Genomic DNA, 23,639 nt, shown 5'->3' on the forward strand with positions numbered 1-23,639 from the left:
TTCAATTACGATTCTGTGCTTTAAAATAAACATTTGATTTTATCTACATGCATGAATGAATAGAGACATTGTGCTGCGACAGACAGCTGTGTCATCCGCACCCTCAGTCACCGTAGATAAGATAGATAAACCGCATGAGAGAGATAATCGCACCGTAGTTTGATAGATAAACCGCATAAGAGCGAGCGGTTTATCTATCAATCAGAGGCGAATTAAAGTTGGGTCTGAAACTATCACAACAGCACCGGTGCATTTACTTAAGAATCATCATAAGGAAAATGTTGCGTATAAAGAGAACAAATAGGGCTTTTCTTTCTATTCCTTGAAGAAAAGTTAGTTAAGGATTAGAAATGACTTGCTCCATGGAAGCATTGCATATTTAATGCCTGGAACACTTTAATAAGGTTGTCTCGCCATTAACACTATCATACACAATAGTTATGAATAGTTAGCATTAACTAAACGTTTTTTGTTTTTTGGTAACAATTTACAGTTTCATTAGTTAATGCCTTAACTGTAAAAAAATAAATAAAATAAAAATAGGTTGTACAACAAAAAGAATCTTAGTACCAATTTCCACTAGCTTTTTTTTTTGTTAACTCAACTTTTGTAAATCAAAAAAAAAAAAAAAAATGTGGGGTGGTTGGGTGTTTTACCACACACAGACATCAAGAAGCATGTGAATCTCAACAATGGTGACATGCTTCATGCAGCAATGCATGCTGGGAGCCAACATAGTATTAAAATGAGGGCTCCCATCAGCATGAAACGTCACTAATAAATATAATACACCATTTATAAAAAAAATCACTTTGATAATGAATAAAGTAGTTAACTACTCCCCTGTTCTCTAGATCATCTGATCATTGGTTACAGCATTCTTTGCAACAAATTATGTGTTTTGTTAAACACTGTTACAAACTCATACAATCTGCTAAGACTCAAACTGCCCAACTAAAGGAAACACTCATCAACAAAATGGTAACCAACCATTTTCAATAAAAACGTGTACATTCTTAATAAGAACTTCTGTTTCCAAAAGACACAAAATGTTGAATTGGCTCAACTACAAAAGATTTGTTACAGATTAGTTGCATCTCTCCAGAAAACAAATAATGTCACGCTGACAGTTGACTCAACTAAACATTTTTTGTGCTTCACAGACAACTTATTTTCAATTCGTATAACTGTTATTTACAAAAGCTAGGGGAAATTAGTACTAAGATTTTTTTTGTTGGACGAGATTTTTACAGTATGGATTTTTGCTGAACCAACAAAACTAAATCATTCTTCTCAACTTTTTTCAATTTGTGTTTTTTACAATATGTGATTTTTTGCCGAACCAACACAACAAAATCAGTCATTTCAACTTTTTTCAAGAGTTTTTTACAGTGTTATGGTAGTTAACACAAACTAACCATGAACAACAGCTCTGTTCAGCATTAGTTCATCTTTGTCAACATTAGTTAATAAAAATCCAGTTGTTCATGGCTTGTTCATAGTTCACAGTGCATTAACTAATGTTACCAAGATTTTAATAATACATTAAATGGTAAAATAACAAAGATAAATCAATGCTTTATAAGTGCAGTTCATTATTAGTTCATGTTAACTAATGAACCTTTTTGTAAAGTGTTACTGGGTTTGTTGCTTACTGTCTGACCTCTGAAGGCCGCTGTGTAATTCACACACTGACTAAGACACATTAGGGGAAGCATTTTAATAATGCAGAATCGAATCGAATTAATCGAATCGTATCTAATTTTAATGTGAATCCTCTCGAATCAAATCATTCTGAATTGGCACAAATCGTTCTTGAATCAAATCGAAAACCTATGAATTGGGAATCGAATCGATTCGCTGCCTACCCAAAGATTCACAGCCCTAGTACTGCAGTTCAAATTCTAAATATTGGAGATCCTTGTTTCCCTGCCCCCTCCGCCTCAGACTCAAAGCTCACATGGGTTGCCAGCTTGAGGACACGCAACAGGAACGAGCGCAATTGACAATGAAAGCCACACTGAAAGTTGATGAGTTGATTTATCCACGTTTTCATATGCTCTCATTCATAGAGATTATTTGATGGATGCTGAGGCTTTTTAAGTTGGTTAGAACATGCGATCTCTGACCCAGTTTGTTTGCTGGCATTCATGGCAGCAATGCGCTGTATGTGTTTTCCGCCAACTGGCAACCTGTGATGTCGAAATTGGGTAAACTGGCGGTGTGCAGTGTCACACAGACCAAAACAAAAACAGACACGGAACGTACATTTCAAAGTAAAATAACTGGCTGTAGCACTATTTTCCTAAAGAACAAGTAGGCAAATGTATGTATGTTTCCTACATATCTGCAAGCATATTATGGTATTTAACAGTAAAGTGAAAAACTTACATACAGAACCTTTAAAGGGATAATTCACCCAAAAATGTGTTAGATTAAAAAATGTTCTGGCTCTTCCAAGCAGATGGCAGCCCAAAATTTGAAGCCCCAAAGAAGTGTATCCATCCATTATAAAAGTAATCCAAATGGCTCCAGGGGGTTAATAAAGGCCATTTGAAGTGAATAGATGGGATTTTTGCTAGAAAAATATCCATATTTAACAATTAATAAAGTAAAACATAAAGCTTCTGGCATGAAAATGCTGTTGTTGGTTTGGACGTTGTGTAAGTGTTTCGAACTGCGAAAGGTAACACTGAAGACGGTCCGCTAGAAGCTAGATATTTTAATTTATAAAGTTTTAAATATGGATATATATGGATTATTTATTATATTTATATTCTAACACAAACCCATTAATCCGCTTCAGAAATGGATGGATGATTTTTTTTGGTCTTCAAATTTGGTAGCCTGACAAGCCAGACCCAAATCAAGATGTTTGGTCTGGAAACTCCCCATAGACAGGGCTCAATACGAGGGGCGGGATAAACGGTTGTCTTTCAAACTCCCTCTGCACGCGATAGGATAGCGCTACACCAACCAGAGCAACGAAGGTGAAACAGAGCTCGCTGACAGATTAAACATTCGCTGTATCCGGTCGGCAAAACTCCGAACACATCTTCCCTTTTTAAGAATGACTTCAGTGCCATTCTTTGTTCTTTTCTCAGAGAAAAGCTTAACTCCAAGTCTTCCAGAGTCGCGGTCAAAGCTGATTCAAAAGACCGCCGTTCGCCAGTTTCTGTGTTTACTAGAAGCACGGAAACGCAACTCGGCTGTCGTCATTACGGCCCCGCCCACCGACTCTAAACACGACGTGATTGGCCCGACAAGAGTTTGGCGTTTACAGCTCGGAAGGGTATTGAGAGTTGCTAGACGACACTCACGGGCAGATTAGATTTGCTGCCGCTAGTGTGCGTCTAGATTTCTAGGCTACAAATTTGGGGCTGCCACATTATTAAGCTTGAATTAGCCAGGACATTTTTTAGCATAATTCTGATTGTATTTGGCTGAAAGAATAATGTCATATAGGATGGCTTGAGGGTGAGTAAATTATGGGATAATTTAAATTTTTGGCTGAACTCTCCGTTTAATGACAAGGGAGGAAGGCATCACAATGTGGTTTCTTCTTGCCAAGCGGTAGCTACACTCATTTGCTTAAGTGCCTTGCAGTGTAGGTGTGCAAGGTATATTTTGATTGACATTTATGGCCTCTCTGTGACTGCGAGAAGCAAGCTCTAAGACCTTGAGCTCAGCACAGGAGCTGTACTTATAGTACAGGCCAACATATCCCATAAATCCCGCCAAATGCTTCTCAACAAGATTAATGCGTGCATTAATACAATTCCTCATACAAATCCTGTTATGGCATAAATGGAAGTTTATGTTGGACACAACACCCTCTTATTTCATTAAAGGCCAGAATTTTAAAACAGCTGAATCACATTTACATCAACAGCACATTAATGATGATTAATTATCCAGGATGAGCGGCAGTTCAAACTATTGCTGGTTATCATCCCTGTCCAGCTGTCCTGTTTGAGTCCAGCAAAGCAACATGATGGCATCAGCCGCGGGACTGATGTTTACGTGAGGACTTTGCCAAGTGCTAAATTTATGCACCCCTCTAGCTGCAATAAACCTGAGTTTACACTGCACCAGCTGAATACAGTGATCTGTTAGAAGATTAATACAGTCCAGATAGAGGTGCTATAGTATTATAATCGGTATCCAATGCATCTCTATAAATATATGATTCATGCATGTGGGTGTATATAGAAACAGAGCCATAAAAGAGGCTCATCAGCAGCTTGAGTGCAAAGCCCCTTTAAACCTGTATTGACTTCATGTCTACTGCAAGTACGACTGTTAATAGGCTACTGTAAAAGGAGCACGAGCAGTTATTATAAATCATATGTTGACATAAAAACATTATTACCTTGTATGTGCTGGTTAACAACACTCTCCAGCCTGTCTAGTCTCTCTATAATCCTCAGGGTTTCTCCTCTGTTGTCATCATCAAACTTTTTCTCATGCATCCTCCCTGCAACTTTGACGTTGCCGTTATTAGACACATAATTGGTGATCCATCCGACGTAGAGCAGACACAAAATATTGGTCATTCCGCTTAAAATCACGCACGTGGACACCAAAGTTTTGGTTCTCCTCGTGCATGCCATCGCAACATCCCCACGTGCGCAGCGCGCGCAGAAACAGGCACAGATCCTTTACGGGTTTGGCGGCGGTTCTGCTCTCATACAGCCCGGCGGAATGATCTCCCGTATAACGTTTCGGCTTTGCGTCTCCAGCGCATCTTATGTGACAGGGAGCTGCAGCTGTTCGGATATGTGCGGATGTCTCCTCGCGCTCACCCGCACTGTTTGACAGCGGGTTTACAGCTCGGCAGCACGCGCGCGGCTTGTTTGACGGCGTCATGAGCCTGGGGACACGCGCGCTGATGTTGACAGCCAATGAAGTTAAACAGCAGTATGGTTTAGGCCAACTGGCTTATTTTACTTAGATTTTACATTTGGCATAAAGTGGGGAATACCAAATTTTTCACTATGCAGAAAAATGTAATGCTAATTTTATTCGCCTTATTTAGCTTCTCCAAGCGCCAAAATGATTGGACGCACGACCGTTGACAGTTATGGAACATTAAAATATTTTTTTCCCTCCTCGTTTTCAAAAACCTAAAAAAAAAAAAAAAACGAACTTTTCAGTATTTATGTACATTTATGTTCATTTTGACGTTTAACACATTGCTTCCTGCTGGAAAAATAAAACGCTAAAACCAGGCTGGTGGTCTTAGCTGGTTTAAGATGGTCTCCCCGGCCGTCCAAGCATTTATTCAGCTGGTTTTAGCTGGTCTCCCAGTTTGACCAGGTCAGATGTGCATTTCGAAAACCTCCACAAACAAACCCTCTTTTAAAAATAAAGAATTCTAATTAAAGTTTTAAATAGTAATGCACGTTTCTGAGTTTATTGTGTGCAGTTAAACTCTACAATGTTATTCAAAGATTTTTTTAAAAAATGCTTGTTTTTTGCTCTGTTTCTACAATTTCTCCTTTTCAGATGACATACCTGGAGAAAACTGTCTATTGTCAATCCCATTCATCTCAGTGGCAGCTTCAAATCTTCCCCATTGCTTTGCTCATGGGAGCCACACCTTTTTTTGACTCATTTTAGATGACATAAGGAATCACTCTTACTTGTCAATCCACCTGACTCCATTCTGGTATGAAACAGTCACTTTTTACAATCCAATCAATTCCAGATGGATCAAATCAAGTCTTTCCCTACTGTAAGGCCGCCCAAATCGTCCCAATGAAGGCTAACGATCGGCGGGTGAAGTTCGCTGCGCGTTCGTCTTTTCAGCGGGGAAAAGGGGATTTTATTCCAATTCCTCGTTATCTGACTCCATTTAATGATAATTTAGAATTTGGGTTAGAATGCCAATTGGTTATTTGGTCATTCATTTTTAATAGTTTACGTACAAATTTAATTATTCCGTTTAACCCTTTGTTGAAATTATACCCAACCTGAATAATTCCAGAGCAAGTCAGAATTCATCAAAGTGTAACAATTTATTTAACAGTCAGGTAAATGTATAAAGCCAATTACATAGTCAATTCAAAGGTAATCCATATATAACACCAAATACTCTGAAGTGAAGAATGAAATGTATACCTGACTTCTGAAAATTACATAATGCTGGCTATCTTGAGAGACATCCAGCATTACGGGCTGACCGGTTTAAAGTGTCAAGCCCTGAGCTCTTTGCAACATTTCCTTAAATACCCAAAACCAGATACATACCCAGAACCATTTGAAACTCTTTCAAATGGAAACACCAGTTAACAATAGGAATTTGCATTGATCAGGTCCTATAGACCTGATTAGAAGAGAGGCCAAATGGCTGAAAGCCACACCCACCATACACCAAAGAAAGATATCTTTAAACCCTTAAAACATTGATTATCTTTTGGTTAACTTCTGTGGAGTTGAGATATTTGTACCAGTCGCACTGAGACATTTCAAACGATATCAAACACATATAATACTGCATTGTGAGGATTGACATTGTAACAAAGAGATTTCTGGTACATTTCAGGTGATCTCAAGTTTGTGGGAGCAGTAGTTTGGGGGAAGTTTCATGTGAAAGGAAAGGCATGTAAATTAGAGTCATTCATAGATGATTCACTCAGTGTGATGTCGTCTCGGACAGAGACTCTAACTCTATGAATAAGCTCAGATGCTAATTTCCTTTATTTTCTCAGAGAGTCCTTGTTCTTCATTCAGACATTTCGGCATATACTAGTTTTTTCAGTCTTACAGTTCCACCTCTTGATCCCAATGGGTCAAACTCTGGTGGTCCTATGGGATCACTGTTAGACGTTGGTTAGACGTTGGTTCAATCCTTGAGATGACGAAATTGTCTTAGCAGCTGCAGAGCCCTTTGGAAGGTTCTTTGTTCACCTGCAGGACACCGTCTTACCAGGTGTGTGTAGCTTGAGTTTAAGCTGGTGGGTGAATGTGTTCAGGTGTTCTACCTGTGGTTCAGCACAGCATGTTCATAGAGTCAGTCTCGGACCTTGGTGAATGTTCAGTTAACGTGTCACTTCTTCATGGGGAAGCTTCTGCTTCTGCACCTTCCCGATAGTCTGACTCTCCTTGTGTAATCCTCACACCTCCAATGGTGTGGTTCACTGGGTAGATTTCAATGGGTGGAAGGCTTCTCCGTAGTTGACACCTGAAAAGAGTCTTAATGTCCACTTAACGACTGAACACTGATGAACTTAAAGCCATAGAGAAATGCATAAGAACATACAATGCAAGAAAACAAAAATAAAAAACAATGTGGGTTCACGTCAGCAGTGCGATTGGTACACCTTCTCTCAAGTGTTTTTTTAAGGTCATAATTGGTGGGGTGGTATTTAATCACCTAATTCTTCACTATCACTGGGATAAAGTGACAGCGGAATTTAAATATTCTTGGTCTGGATTACCTAAGGAAATGTAGCAAAAAGTCAGTGCAGTTTATATATTTAAATAGATGATATGCATATAATAATAACATCATCAATAATATTCAATATTCAATCACAATTATGAAGATATACATATATATATAATAACCACTGTGTGTGTTCAGGAATCTTCCAATGCAATTAAGGCAGATCTAAATATGTTTAGTCATACAGTAATGGAGATTGTGTATTCCTTGTCACAGTGTGTGTGTGTGTGTGTGTGTGTGTGTGTGTGTGTGTGTGTGTGTGTGTGTGTGTGTGTGTGTGTGTGTGTGTGTGTGTGTGTGTGTGTGTGTGTGTGTGTGTGTGTGTGTGTGTGTGTGTGAGTGTGTGTGTGTGAGTGTGAGTGAGTGAGCAGTCCTATGAGTTGGTAGGATGTAGTGAATAGCGTTTGCTATGTGTGTCTTTAATAGACTGTCATCATGGGATCAACTCTACTGTCCTGTGTGTGTGAAGCTATTTGGATTTGTTGGTGTGAAAAGACTGACAATAGATCTTTAGTGAAGTAACACTTTTGGACTCTATGCCATCTTTGTCATCTATGATGTGTAGTGTTTAGCCTGGATAGATTTGATCTGTTTCAGGTGATATGAGGGTGTAGTGAAGGAGGTGTGTGTTCTGTGTTCTGTGTTTGTTTTTGGGAGATGGGTGGAGTCTTATCAATAACAATCTGTGTTGCAAAATTTAGTTCCAGTGCTACACTGGGAGGTCATGTATACAGTTTGTGAGGTGTGAATGGCCCCATCAAGTGTATTCGCACCCATCTCCATCATTTCAAGTTGCTCTGACAATTCCATTGTTTTGGCTCTGATGGGGGTGTTAGCCCCATCTTGGTGTCCATCCTACAAGGAATTGCAGTTGTAAACCTGAGACAAAAATAATGCAGAGATTCACAGTTAATTCTGACATTATCAACAGCTTCACAGTCAGGTTTGGACTTATTTGAATGGCACTATTATGCCTGATGCAATTTTCATCCTGGCTGTCACATGAAACAGAGTTTCATCGGCCAGGTCTGAATTGTTGCTGTTGTTTTAGTACAGTGTGTGACACCTTAAAACTGTTCTTACAGTCGAGCCTTCACAGTCTGCTGTGAGCATTAGAAACCCCAGTTCTGCTGGAGAATTTTTCTGGATTAATCAGAGCTTTTATCGCTCATACTGTCATGAATTCCGATGGGTTGGTTCCCATGGCTTTATTTCCAGTTGCTCTCTTTACAGTCAGATCTGTGGGCAGAAATTGATTCACCTGTTTTGGTGTTGTCTGCTTTGAATTTTGTTTTACGGTGTCGCACACACATTTGATTATTTGACGTCTCTGTGACCTGTAAAAAAAAAATGTTGAGGTACTTCTGTGGTGAAGGGTGAATTTGTAAAAAAAAATGTTGAGGTACTTCTGTGGTGAAGGGTGAATTGGTTTGCGATTATCAGTGCCACACATATAGCTGTGTTCTTGTAAAGGCAAAAGATAACAGCACAACCCCTCCCTTTTGGCACTGGGAATTAACCCAATGCAATTTAAGATTAAAATCCAATACATTTCTTTTTGCATTACCTCAATATTTTATCTGACTCAATAATGTAAATGTTTTAATTATTTCTAATACTTTACAAATATGAATAAACGTCTGATTATTCTGCTTAACTCTTTACTTTATTGAAATCATTCATTAGGTTCTTAGAGTCACAGGGTCTTCGCACTTTCCAGTATGCGGGCCCATAATCACAAACTTATCAGTCTTGGTCAAGTAGACAGAGGTTAAATCTTTTACATTGAGTTATAGTCAGTAAACCAAGATTCCGATAACATGAGTATTCACAAACTCGTCAGTCTTGGTCGTCAGTAGAGGCCATACGACTGATATCTTGGACGCCCGTGCTACACGTTGATCATTCCAAGATATTTTTGTTCAGTCCCCTTGGGTTTGAATTCTCGTAATTAATGCAAACTGCTTTCAATCAGAGGCCCATGACCATCACCACAGATTCAAGTGACCAACTTACTATCTCTAATGGTGACTTTCTATAATCATGCCGTGGTTTTCCACGTCTACGTAATTTAGAGCAATATTACAACAATCAGGAATTAGGGTTGCCCTATTTAGATTGGTCTAACAATTTGTTATTGTTCTAAACGGAAGACGTCTTTAGTCTTTCAACCCGCAGTCCAAGTCTACGTATCTGAACGCCAATGTGTTAGTCGGAGCTCTAAAACATCAGCCTGGTGTGCTTTTATGCTCCACCGAAAAACTGTGTTCTAGTCCGTGTTACTAACCTGAGCGTAGTCTTGTGGTGTCATGGATGTACATGATCCACTGAGTTATTAACACAACATACGTTATAGCATTTTCATGGTTAATGCAATTGAATAACACTGTAGCCACATGGCAATCCTATGCTCCACCTGGGAGACAAACAAATTCAACAAAGAACCACATTTATTCAGTTTTTCTCAAGATACATGGTCTAGAATGCATATAGCATCTACAACCTTTATCCTAAGTGTTTCATACACTTACAGTAAAGCAATCTTGTGTTTTAAAGAATAAACTTAAATAGCCTAGGTGTTTTTATTAACACAAACAACTATCGTGTGTTCAATGCGCACGTGTTTAGAAATTATTACTAAATTTGAAAATGCATACGAACTAATACCAAGCGTTAGGCGGAACTCTAAAATCTCAGTCGGCGTGCCTCAAAGCTCCACCCAAAAACTGAACTCCAGTCCGTTACTAACCTGACAGATTTGCGGTAACAATACATCCTAATGCACTAAAATCAATAATTTCAGAGTAAATCAAAATTAAATCGAACGCAACAACATATTTATCAAAGTGTCTTAAAGATAATGATTTTGATTCGGCCCTGCAGTCACAACTGGCTGGCATGTACATTGATTGCACGACAACAGTCAGGCTTAAGGCCAATGAGCGACTCTGTTGCTGTTAACATCCAATGAACTAGCAGCACATGCTGAGTGCAGTCAAATTCCTGCTCGAATTCTGTTTTGAGTGAGGTTTCGGATTTTATTTTCATGCCAATACATTTGAATATGAAAGACTGGTTCAAGACTGATGCAAGCACATTCGTTGTATCTGTTTTTAGATTACAAATGCCTATTTGCTTGATTTAGTCTATTTACAGACTAATCTGCTTGGCAGCACAGTGGCAATTTTAACTGAATTTACAAAATGTGATAGATTTAGGTGTTACTTATTTGGCTAAACGCTCTCATTGAACATAGAGAGAAAGTCTTTGTTCTCCGAGTGGGCGTGGTACGCCCCGTGGGCTCGCTGAGCCACTCAGAAACATCATGAGGTTTCTTAACAAAAATACAGTAACAACATCACTATCATTCTGTGTATCAATCTTAGATTTGAATCGTACCACCTCTTAATCATTTGTAGTCACGAGTAATTTGCTGCGTAGCAATAATAGCTGTAGCCAATTTTGATCAAACAAAAAGTTCTCTTCATTTTTACATGTTGCATATGCATCAGCCTGTTTTTCCCAACTTTGTTTTTCATAAACAAATGCATCAACGTGCGTATTTATCAAATCACAAATGCCTTCCAATTGTTTACCAACTTAGATTTTTAATTCTATTGTTTGCTCGTTCTCATCGTCCATTGCTAGTTTGTTGCAGCTAATAAAACAATGGAGAAAGCATTTAGCTAATTTTAAAAACGCTCTAATTTACAAATGTTTATCGAGTCTCAGGAAATAGTTTGGAAGATGTTTTTCCAATTTAGGTTTCGTTGTTGTAGGTCTACGCTGACAAAGAAATATTTTAAAATCCATAACACGAGTTTTAATTCCTCTACTGCGCTGTCGCTATCATGTCCCTGGTATGTGATGTATCTAAATTCTTAAACCCCACCGGATTGCGGTTCCGGTCTAACATTGGGTATTCCGACCCATTCTATTAATGTGTCTATATGGGATGCGTCTGTTTTTCCCTAAACATTTCTAAAAAGGCAAGAAGAATTTTACTTACCAGAACAGCTGAAGAAAGAGAAGTTCAAACCTCTTGTTGATTTTAAAATCGAATATTTCGCTGAAAAGACGTTGCTCGTAAGAGAGTCGCAACATCACGGAGGCTGGTCACCATTTTGTAAGGCCGCCCAAATCGTCCCAATGAAGGCTAACGATCGGCGGGTGAAGTTCGCTGCGCGTTCGTCTTTTCAGCGGGGAAAAGGGGATTTTATTCCAATTCCTCGTTATCTGACTCCATTTAATGATAATTTAGAATTTGGGTTAGAATGCCAATTGGTTATTTGGTCATTCATTTTTAATAGTTTACGTACACATTTAATTATTCCGTTTAACCCTTTGTTGAAATTATACCCAACCTGAATAATTCCAGAGCAAGTCAGAATTCATCAAAGTGTAACAATTTATTTAACAGTCAGGTAAATGTATAAAGCCAATTACATAGTCAATTCAAAGGTAATCCATATATAACATCAAATACTCTGAAGTGAAGAATGAAATGTATACCTGACTTCTGAAAACTACATAATGCTGGCTATTTTGAGACATCCAACATTACTGGCTGACCGGTTTAAAGTGTCAAGCCCTGAGCTCTTTGCAACATTTCCTTAAATACCCAAAACCAGATACATACCCAGAACCATTTGAAACTCTTTCAAATGGAAACACCAGTTAACAATAGGAATTTGCATTGATCAGGTCCTATAGACCTGATTAGAAGAGAGGCCAAATGGCTGAAAGCCACACCCACCATACACCAAAGAAAGATATCTTTAAACCCTTAAAACATTGATTATCTTTTGGTTAACTTCTGTGGAGTTGAGATATTTGTACCAGTCGCACTGAGACATTTCAAACGATATCAAACACATATAATACTGCATTGTGAGGATTGACATTGTAACAAAGAGATTTCTGGTACATTTCAGGTGATCTCAAGTTTGTGGGAGCAGTAGTTTGGGGGAAGTTTCATGTGAAAGGAAAGGCATGTAAATTAGAGTCATTCATAGATGATTCACTCAGTGTGATGTCGTCTCGGACAGAGACTCTAACTCTATGAATAAGCTCAGATGCTAATTTCCTTTATTTTCTCAGAGAGTCCTTGTTCTTCATTCAGACATTTCGGCATATACTAGTTTTTTCAGTCTTACACTACCAAATTTCTTGTTGGTTATTCAAGTATATCAGACTATATTAGTAGCCTAAAATGGGTTGGAAATACATTTTATGTTCACTTTAAAGTTATGAAACAGTTACAGGTGCATACATGCAAGCAATCTTGACATAATGTAGCCTATTGAAAGATGCTGAATAGTTTGTGATTTACTGTATTAAAAGGTTAGTTCACCCAAAAATGAAATTGATGTCATGATTGACTCACCCTAATGTTGTTTCACACCCATAAGACCTCCGTTCATTTTCGGAACACAGTTTAAAAAAATGTATTTACTCCGACAGAGTATCTAAGTGTATGCACACTATACTGTCCATGTCCAGGGAATAAAAAAATCATCAAAGTAGTCCATATGTGACATCAGTTGGTTCATTAGAATCTCTTGAAGCATCGAAAATACATTTTGGTCCAAAAAATAACAAAAACTACAACTTTATTCAGCATTGTCTTCTCTTCCGCGTTTGTGTTCAAACCTCAAATAAAGATTCAAACGGTTATGAATCAGTGAATCGATCAATGATTTGGAAATCACGTGACACTGGCGATCCGAATCATTGATTTTTGTAAAAATAGGCTAACTATTGCGTCATAACCAACGCGACCCTGTCGCACAGTTGAGAAATTACCGTATAGACCTGAGGAGACGCTCGCAGGCAATCTTTTACTGTCTATGAGACAGTCGGGGGGACGTGGAGACATAAAGTCTGATAAAGTCAAGGGAGAAGAATGGAGAGAAGCCCATAGTGAGCCAAAAGCAACGGGAGAAAATATTTAAACAACGGGATTCAGCTTTCACTTTCCACATCTACTAGAAGACCTACAGCTGTCAGACAGGAGGCTCACGTCACATCTACGTCGTCAAGCTCAGTCTGAGCCTGCGCAGTTCGCTCAGCCATCAGGAAGTGAGTGCTCCTTTACTGACATCACTTAACGCCGTAGAAGTCAATGGGATAGCTCTGTCCATTTCTTTTACTGTCTATGGTTCGCTGTAGGCTTTGAAAGGGAACTTCTGTTAAATAAAATATCTCGCTTGGCATTGAACTTTGAGCTTTATAATTTGACAGGTATTATTTATGCTCTAACAGCAACATTTCACACTAACTAAAGTTTGAAAGATGGAATCGCGAACAACGGGACCTTTAAAGGTATTTTAATATTTAGAGGAGTTCTCTTTTGAAGACAATGGGGGTCCAATTCCCTTCTCTGTTTTATCCTCTTAAATGGTCAGGTTGTAACTCAAATGAAAGAATGCAGCCTCCCTACTCCATTCAGGGCTTTCAGGGTGATCAAGCAAGGAGAAAAAAGCATCAGAGAAACATTGCGTTAACAGATGGAATCAAGAGCAAACTACCCTGAGGCGCTGGCTTTGATCTTTGTCTTTGGCGTGCCAACTTACTCTTTCACCTGTTTAGTTTATCCAAATGTACACAGAGACACCAGCGGGGCCACCGCTGCATGAAATGATGCATGAAATATGAATGGACACTGAAATATTAAAGGATAGAGAATTTCTCTGTAAAGACCATGGCCTGTAATTATACTTTTAAAAAAATGTAGGGGATCTAGACCAAACATCTATGAATGATACTTAAAAGACAAAATGTCACGGTTCGTTATAGGCATGGTAAAAAAAAGGTGAGAACTTACAGTGTGTCTTCTGGGAGATGTGAAGACCTTGAGTCTTTATCTACAATATTCTGCTCCACCTGCTGAAATAATCGGATCGCTTTAGAGAGCACCTACAGTTTTTGAATCACTGTTTCGTTTTGTTTTACACTAAACTTATCTGTACATCGTTAAAACAAGATAAATGTACTCTGCACCACCTGGTTACTGACACATCCAGCCATGACTTCCCGTGGCAATGCATTTAAGCATGGAGCCAATGACTCAGCTATGCATAAGATCAATGAGACAGAATACGCTCCGTTCTGTCTGCCACAGCCCCCACTGCAGTGAGATATTATTGGGCTGTAATTTAAAATGAGAGGTCTAGGGTATATCGGCTATGTAACAGAAAGAAGGAGACACTGCCTGGAATATCAATAGCAATGTTGGTTCTTGCCCAGAAGAGCAATGTGAAATTTCCTTAATCAGAATCCCTAGTCCTGGTGCAGAGCATGCGATGCATTAATCTGATTGCTTTTCAAGAGGACCTAGTTGACCTACTTGGTGAATGTTAAAACATGTGGAGGATTATGGTTGTGCAAAACCACTGCGTGTTTTTTTCCCATCAAACCAGTTGGCAAACCGCCCTTTGAGCCGAATCCTTGGTCATCACAGTGCTGACTGATAACAAAATGGTGAAATGAAAGCTTTAGCATAAGTTCTGCCAGGAAGACTTAATTGTTACGTCACTTCAACTTCTATCTATCCAATCACATTCTAATACTTGGGTATAAAAGATCGGTAGTTACTCATGTTTGAGTTCGCAGATGCTGACGCACCAATTCACCGCCATCCTCCCCACCACCTCCAAGTCAAATCCTTCCCTACTCCACCCCACCACCACCACCAGGATGGTCCCTTCCATACCTCACGGGGGGGGGGGGGGGGGGGGGGGGGGGGGGGGTCGGCTGCGCCTCTGCCTTCGTCTTCAGGCAGGATATGCAGAGTCCATACCCTCTGATTGCGAGCTACGGACGGGGCCTATGCCAAAGTACTTTATTGCTTGCTGGATTGTTAATAAATGGATTATTGTCACAGTATTTATTCTCCCGAGTCTTTCTGGCAGAAATGAATACTAACCCAAAACTCCAACCATAACCTTTGTAAAGTATTGGTAGCATATCCTGATAGATAGCGTTACTGTTGGCCACAATGAGATACATCCATGATCCATTTTTTGTCTCTTTTTGACAGGAGTCTGAACTTTTGTTGAAATCGGCTGCAGGGCAGTGTTAACACTTATTTTTAGGAGTTAAAAACTGCTTTTTTAGCTCATTGTTATTTGAGAAAAAAGCCTTGTTTCCACTGAAAAATTACCCAGAACAATTGGTCCCAGTGTTTCCATCGCGGCCTGAAGTACAGCGAAGATTAGCCCAGTGACCTCTCCAGTTTCCTGAACCTCGCCATCAATCCGTTGGTCGTATTTTTTAAATTCCATTGTTAATTTGAATAGCAATATCCACCCCATGAAGTGGGGGGTATTGTGAAGTTCAACATTACCCAGAACTTAATAGAGAATAGACACATAGAGTACCACCGTAAAATCCCTAGTTCCTGGGGAAAGTTGCTGCGGTGGAAACAAAATAATTTTTCATCCAGATTGTGATGTACATGTAACAGTTAATCGAAAAAGAAATAATTTAAGGCAGGGAATTCTTGGTCCGTGGGTTCTGTGGATTGGTTTTGGATTGGATTTTGAGACAGGCAGGTGAAGTTAAGTGGATTAAATGACTACAAACATCAAGAAAGGTCACTGGAAAATCTTTTAAAATTTTCTGGAATCATTTTATTAAAGATTCCAATGTATATATATATGTGCTATCTTCAGCATGTTAATTGCTCGGTAGAATGATACGTTTAGCTCCACGAGTCGGTGAACATAAGCAGGCGTGCACATATATCTGTAGAGCGGTGTTTCACACTTCTAATACGTCATTGATTAGAAAGCCTCGTTTTTTGGGCCTGGTGTCTATAAAAGCTTTTCATTGACTAACAAGGGAGTTTTCAGCGCCGAAAAGTACAGGATATCATTATATAACGATTAACTTTTATATCAAAGGCTCAAGGGAAAGTTGATTTCTCAATTCATCACCCCTTTTACTAATTTTAGTTTTAGTTATTTTAGATTTATTCACAAACAATAATTGTTTAAGATTTAAGAATTAAGTTTTTAAAATATTTACTTTTTCAAAGTGTAGCTTGACTAGGCTATAGTTTAACAGGTTTTAATAATGCTTAGCCTGGCAATTTACAGTTTTTAAGTACCTTCTCCAAATTAGATGTTATTTTAGATAGTGGAAGAATTTGGGATTGCAAATGTGGGTTTTCCATTGCAAAATCAATTGAGAATCCTAATGTTGGGTCACGCTGTCCTGCGGAGAGGTTTTTAGTGAAATAAACTGTGATCAGATCAATTCAAATTCTGTCTGAGCTCATTTACCAGTGAAAGATTTTGTCCATACTCTGATAACTGTGGGAAAGAAGGCTCACTCACAGCGAGAACAAGACATGCTACTCATAATAATCTTTAGCTACAGTGTATATTTCAGAAATAATGCACAATAGAGTGAGACTATGTGTCAACATATTTAAGAAACGCATGCTTCTATTACAGATGCAAAGTTACTTGTATATATTCAGTGGAAAATCTCTTCTACATTCTCTGATATGAAAATATATGTGCTTAGTTTGTATTCATGTTCCTGGCAGTTTTAAGATAAGAGAATGTTAGAAGTTCCTGCCTGAGAGAATCCATTACCTCAGAATCCAGAGAGTCCGGCTTTCACCCCATTCAGACAGGATGATTACACTGTCATCATGGTACAGCATGCTTGTGATAGCCCATGCTATATAATTTCACATTCTCTAAGAAAAATTATCAGGGTTCCCATGGTCATTGAAAACCTGAAAATAGATATATTTTTTAAATCATTTTTAAGCAACCAGAGAATAATGTGTCCTACATTTTTCTTTCAATAAAAGATCTGCTGATTGAGGTAGAATTTTTTTTTTTTTACTTTTTGAGTGTTTAATAAACAATTCAAGCAAAAATTATTGCAGTATATTTTTCAGTCAGGTATATTTTTCATCAAGTTAATTTGTTTCAAAGATACATTTTTTTCAGCAGATACATTTTTTTATAGGATGAGGAACTCAATAAAATTTCCACTTTGTGGTCATTTACTCTATAAAGGGTGGAAGGGAGCACTAATGCGTTTAATCAAGCGAGGGCCAAATGTCGAAACTAAAATAAAAAATGGTAAAATGTATTCAACAGAAAATGATGCTCTTAAAACACTGGCACAATTACTGAGTGAGTCAGTGAATCATAAAATAATCTGATAAACACAAATTGGATATTTCAAGGCTCTTTTCATCGTAAACCATGCATTAGGCCTAATCATCTGCTTTCATTTCTGACATGCTTTTTCTTTCAAATATTATAATGCAGAAAGCAACAAATAGCTTAATATTTCCCCCTCAACCTAACACATCCAGTTGAATTTATAAAATAATTTTAACTCCGAAAGCCATTGTTATTATATCTCAAATTATCTTAAATAACAGTTCAATTACATATACTTTATGTTTAAGGCAAATACAAGGCTGATGTAATATTGTCCAGTGATTATGTAATGATAATTTCATATAGGCCTATGCTATTTATGGTTAAACAACTTTCTGTGAAAGCATGTCCAACAGCGTACAGCAATTGAGACCATGTAGAAACACTCAGCAAGCACTTTAAAAACCATGTTGCTTGCTAAAATATTAAGAAGTCATTCAGGATCATATTCCATGGAAGAATGTATTGGGTCCTTTGTGTGTTTGTGAAGGTGTGTATGAAAGAGTTGTTTTATTTTGGCTGCTCAAGTACTCGACAGAGTATGAGGTGTTCGTTTTATAAACATGTCTCAAGACTCTTGACATTCGCTGTGGCTTTCACTTGTGAGTTCATGATTCATGAACAAAATCATTCATTCAAGTCTGATCTTTTTTAAATGAATCGGTTGGTCCAGTTTATAAAACATCTCTGTGCTGCTTTTCCCAAAAGCATTGTAAGCCTATGTTGATTAAAGAAACTATTTTTGTCTCTAGTAGTCTCTCAAATCTAGGCTTAGACATACAATGCTTTTGGAAAATGATTCATCAGTATAAAACCCATTACGTCTATGGAGAGTCCCCACAAAGATAGTGAACCAGATATGTGTCTGTGTGTGTTTGTGTGTGTCTGTGATGGGTAGGGGCTAAAAAGCGATTATGCGTCTTGATAGCACGCCAAAATGGCATACGAATTGGTGTGTCATACATACACCATTTCATGAGATCAGTCTGACAGGGCAAAGCATGATGTCCAGTCTCTCATCCACTCAATAGGAACACTCCAAAAAAAAAATTAGGCCCAATAAATAAGATTTATGTATTTTGATTGCATATAAATTTTCTATCCATTTTGATTACATTTTTTGTACATAAAGAAAGTAATAAACTTTATGTGATATGTATGTGTAAGTCAATCAAATCAACAAATCAAACGTTTAAGAATGAGATTTATGTAAAAGTTTCAATAAATCCAATTTGTTTTAAATAAATAAGAAACAGGATTTTGAATTATGTAATAAACCCTATTTACTTAAAATGCTTCCCATTTAAGTAATTTTAATCATAAACCCAATGTATTTTAAAGTAATATGTATATATTATTTTATATTTACCCCCCCCCCCCATCACAACATACAAAAATGGCCAGACCAGCTTGTTTAACATTTTTTTTAAATAAATAAATAAATATTTATTTATTTATTTATTTATTGCTTCAAGGCTGAATACTTTAAATAGTTTTTTTGCCAAAAACAAGCTCATTTCACAAATATTTTGCAAAGAAAATTACAAAGTGCAGAAATAAGACATTTGCTCAAGAGCTGTGCTTGAGGTAGACAGATAACAGAGAAAGACAGAACTTGAGGTAGACAGATAAATCAGATCACATCTGATTCAATGATAACCTTTGTTTACATTACACAAACATTTTTACAAATCTGTGACATGCTATGTTTTGGAATTGCAATTAAGGGCATACATCCGTCCAAAAAGCATCCAAGCGTGACACTTTGCAGGATTTGCAGAACTTGAATCCCTTCCAGAACACCCCGAATGGCATATATTCCTGTTGTTGTCTGTGCAATCCCAGATTCAGCCTCTTCACTTTCACAGTCCTGGAGAATAGACGAAAAGATTGAGTTGTGTCCCAATGACAGTCATATTTTAAATTCAGAAATATTAAAGGCACATTGTTTAGCAAACTGACATTTCAGATATGTGGAGGCAATAAAATGTATACATGTAAAATAAACTGAACACTTTTCAAAACTCAAAATTCAAACCAGAAAGACCTGAACACAGATCACCCATTTGTCTTACCATCCAGTTTGCAAAAGCACTCATCACCTTAGGGGAAAAAAACTCAGATATCTAGTCCATACCCTTAAAACGTTCCACCAATATACTACCCTCATTTTGTCAACCTGCAAGCCAACCAATCAAAGTTGTTTAATTGTTGCAAATTTCAAAATTAACGTTAAATTGATAGTTCACCCACAAATGCACCCATATATTCCTTCTTTTGAACACAAAATATTATATTTTTAAGAATGCTGGTATCCAGACAGTTGACTGTAACCATTTTCCTGCTATGGCAGTCAATGCCTATAATCAACCGTTCGGTTACTAAAGTTCTTTGAAATATCTTCTTTTGTGTTCAACAGAAGAAGTTCATACAGGTTTGGAACAACTTGGGGATGAGTAAATCATGACAAAATTTAGGCGAACTAACCATTTATATTTACATTTATAACAAAGAGAGAAGGTTGACACACACTTACCACATATTCAGGCACCTCACGAACGATACAGTCACGCTTGATGTTTAGGTCTTCATTTTCAGATAAGCATAAGAAAAAACAAAACATGAAATTAGTCATCAACTTAGATTAAATAAGGCTGAATTTTAAAAGGATAGTTAAAATTCTGTCATCTTCAGAACGCAAATTAAGATATTTTTAAGGAAATTAAAGATTTCTGTCACTCTGTTGCCAGTCCACACAACTACTTTTTGATGCTTCAAAAAGTTCATAAAGAAATTGTAAAACTAATCCCCATGAATTGAGCGGTTTAGTCCAAAGTTTCCTAAAAAAGACTTTTGTGAAGGGGCTTTTATTTGCATATTAACATTCATCAGCGAATATAAACAGAAGCTTAACCATACTTGCTTGACACATGATAACAAACCTCATTGGTTCTCGCTGAAGCTGCGTACTATGAGAATGAACCTCATTGGTTCTCACACTTCTAGCTAACATACTTGAGTTTCTGTCTACCACAACTGATGTGTACATTTTTTGAATGAATATATGTGAATAAAATCTTCAGAAAATTTAACATGATTCATATGAATTAGTTTTACGATCTCATTACAAACTTTTTGAGCATCAGAGTGGTAGTTGCATAGCAGTCTATGGAGGGACAGAAATGTATCAAATTTTAAAAAAATATCTTAATTTGTGTTTTAAAGATAAATTAAAGTTTTAGGGGTTTGAGAGACATGAGGGGTAGCAACTGACAGAGTTTATTATTATTATTTTTACTAACTCCAAGTATACACATACAATTATCGTAAATAAGGCAAAAGGGTAACAAGTAGCACATATGATGCAATACATAAAAACACACTTTAGCTGTCAGTGCCATTATGTGAGGATATTCTGTCCTGCATATCCTTCTTTGCGACGGAAAACCTGTCAAAAAAAATCAAGTCATCTGTGTATTTGTCCAGTTGACCGATGTATTTTGATGTCAGCGGAACCATAGTTATACGCATGAACTCCAAACCTGAAATAAAGATGAAAAACGACACAACAGAATAAACTTCTCATTAAACAAGATCACTTGTTACGTTATGCTTTTTGTTAAATCATAAACATTTCAAGCGGAGATTTATTGATAGAAATTTAATGTATTGAATTTTCTATCTATTGTAAATACATTTTTGTAGCGCACATACAAGGTCTAGTAGGTTGTCCACCATACATTTGTGCCATAGTTATCTGTAAAAAAAAAAAAAGTTGTAGTTAAAAACAAAATTCATAATTTTGCTTATTAAATAAGAAAGCCAGCATTAATTTTTAGAGAATTATTAGTACTCTCATATAGGCTACCACCACCACAATGTGACTCCTCATGTTTTGCCACAGGACAACAATGCGAGGAGTGTACATTTTCAAAACGTTATAAAGAGAAAAAATGACATGCAACCATACTGATAGTACATAGCAAACAATAATCTCAGACTAGTATAAGATTAGTTCTGAGTAAAATCATGCTTTAATGTAAAAAATACGGAAATTCATAGGCTAAATACAAAAAAAAAATCACACTGGGTTTGATTTAATTAGTTATATGTGTAATACTATCCAATGACAAGGGACTTGTAGCTAAAAAAGATGCTAACATTATCTTTTATTTATTAGCACCATGTTCAAGTTAAGTTAAGCTATCTAGTGGACTAAATTAAAATTTGATGGTCAGTGCATTGGTATTAGTTAAATACGATATCAACAGCACTATTAACACATGTATAAACACTGAAAATAGTCAACTAATATACAATGGATAAAGATGTAACTTACCTTACAATCAGGTCCTTGAGTTCCATCTGCTCCTGCTGCTTTTTCTTTGTAGGTGCATAACCATAGAAACGTCTATGCGCAGTACTGCCACCTACCGACTGGAGTATGGATCGGCATCATTTCCCTTTTCCATAAACTAAACTTTATGCAAGCAAATCTCATACAATTTAACTAATTGAATATGGCTGGTTCCGCAGCTAGGTAAACCATATTCATAATTTTTAACTGATTAAATCGAATAGTTTTCAGAATTAACAAATTTACATTGACTCTAAGCAATCTGGCTACATATGTTTTAAAAAACATATTATTTAATTATTAAATTATGCCATGATTCATTTTTTTGGGCAACTCTTATACTGTTCCTTGCTCCCTATACTGTACAGCGATTTATAACTGAGCCTGAGTCTTGGTTCATTTGCAACTAACAGAGAGAAGAAATATAAATATTTACTCTGACAATGATTTATTAAGATTCTTTACCAATTGATGTGGTGGATCTGCAGTCTGGAATCTGCAGTTTGTCTTGATTAGGTTTGTAATTATGATTGTGCTGATGTGCTACTGTGCCAACAAACACATCCGTGGTGAAGGTGGTTTGAGGAGTGCAATTCTATATTAATACAACTATGGAATATACGTAAAAAGTTTTGGCACTTGCTATGTGACCACATCAATCATATCTTACCGTAAAAAGTTATATATCAAGTAAAGATGAAATACTGGTAATCGTAAAGTGTGACAAAGTTGTTTCCTATCGATTCAATCCAGTAAACAGTTTTTGTTGTTATTTGTATCATGATTTCGTGACGAGACCAATTCCTGAGGCATAAATGGACATCAGAATCTCATCACAGTCCGAACAGAAGCTACGGAGTTTAAGATGTGGCGCCTTGAATCTTATTACCTGATTTCACAGCTGCTTGTGGCCTGAAACACACGAAACAGGGCAGTGAGTCCTCAGGATGGATTAACTCGGTTCTGCCTCTCTCATTAACTCCATCCCAGACAGCAAGGCACTGCTTCAGAAAAGAGCTCTGAGCTCTATGAAGCCATAATTATCATCTCTACAAAGAGATTATGTGCTGCACGCAGAGATGGGAGGCAATGGGCTGTAAACTCAAATCATTAGGCAGGCAGAGAGAACCTGAGGAGTAATTCAGAGACCCAGGGAGAGGGTGAGCTGTCTCCAGAGCCCACACTACACTTACACACTGAACTACACGCACTTACATGCTTAGCGTTTCCCTCCCTCTGAGAGGTACACCCAATACATTATGCTGAGAAGAAAGAAAATGGGAAAATATAGTTCTTGCACATGTTGCCTCCACCCACCATATGCCACTTTACAGGAGCTTGATTAATTGTTCACACAGCCACTTTTCCTGTATTACAGACTGATTGACCACATGTGGAGAGCTTCATCTAAATCCACTCCAATTTCTCTCCATAGCAAAGCCATTAACCCACTCCAATCACTATGGAGACCTACGACCGGCCACCCGCAGGTGCTGGAAAGTGCTTCAACAGTGTTGAAAAATTTCTGGCCATCTCTGGATGCATAACTAACTCGATTATTACTAGCTTTTTGAAAAACCTTTTAATTTGAAGATCAATGGCGGATTACTAGCACTATTATAATGTGACTTTAACTACA

The 23,639-nt window shown here is 37.5% G+C and overlaps 1 protein-coding gene across 2 annotated transcripts in view; it reads right to left on the minus strand.

Moving 5' to 3' along the window:
• Positions 1–20,201, minus strand: part of galnt18a (UDP-N-acetyl-alpha-D-galactosamine:polypeptide N-acetylgalactosaminyltransferase 18a) — a 79,771-nt gene extending 59,570 nt beyond the window's left edge. The window contains exon 1 of one of the 2 annotated variants that reach the window (XM_067435946.1): positions 20,180–20,201. Coding sequence is in view for 1 of the 2 variants with exons in the window: in XM_067435945.1 (XP_067292046.1) it covers positions 4,373–4,613 (241 nt within the window). In the remaining variant the exon portion in view is untranslated. Of the gene's footprint in view, positions 1–4,372; positions 4,859–20,179 lie in introns of those variants that run through there. The other variant, XM_067435945.1, reaches the window with a different exon arrangement.
• Between the last annotated feature and the right edge of the window lie 3,438 nt (positions 20,202–23,639).

Source organism: Pseudorasbora parva, chromosome 25 (genome assembly GCF_024679245.1).
Source record: "Pseudorasbora parva isolate DD20220531a chromosome 25, ASM2467924v1, whole genome shotgun sequence".
Lineage (NCBI taxonomy): Eukaryota > Metazoa > Chordata > Actinopteri > Cypriniformes > Gobionidae > Pseudorasbora > Pseudorasbora parva.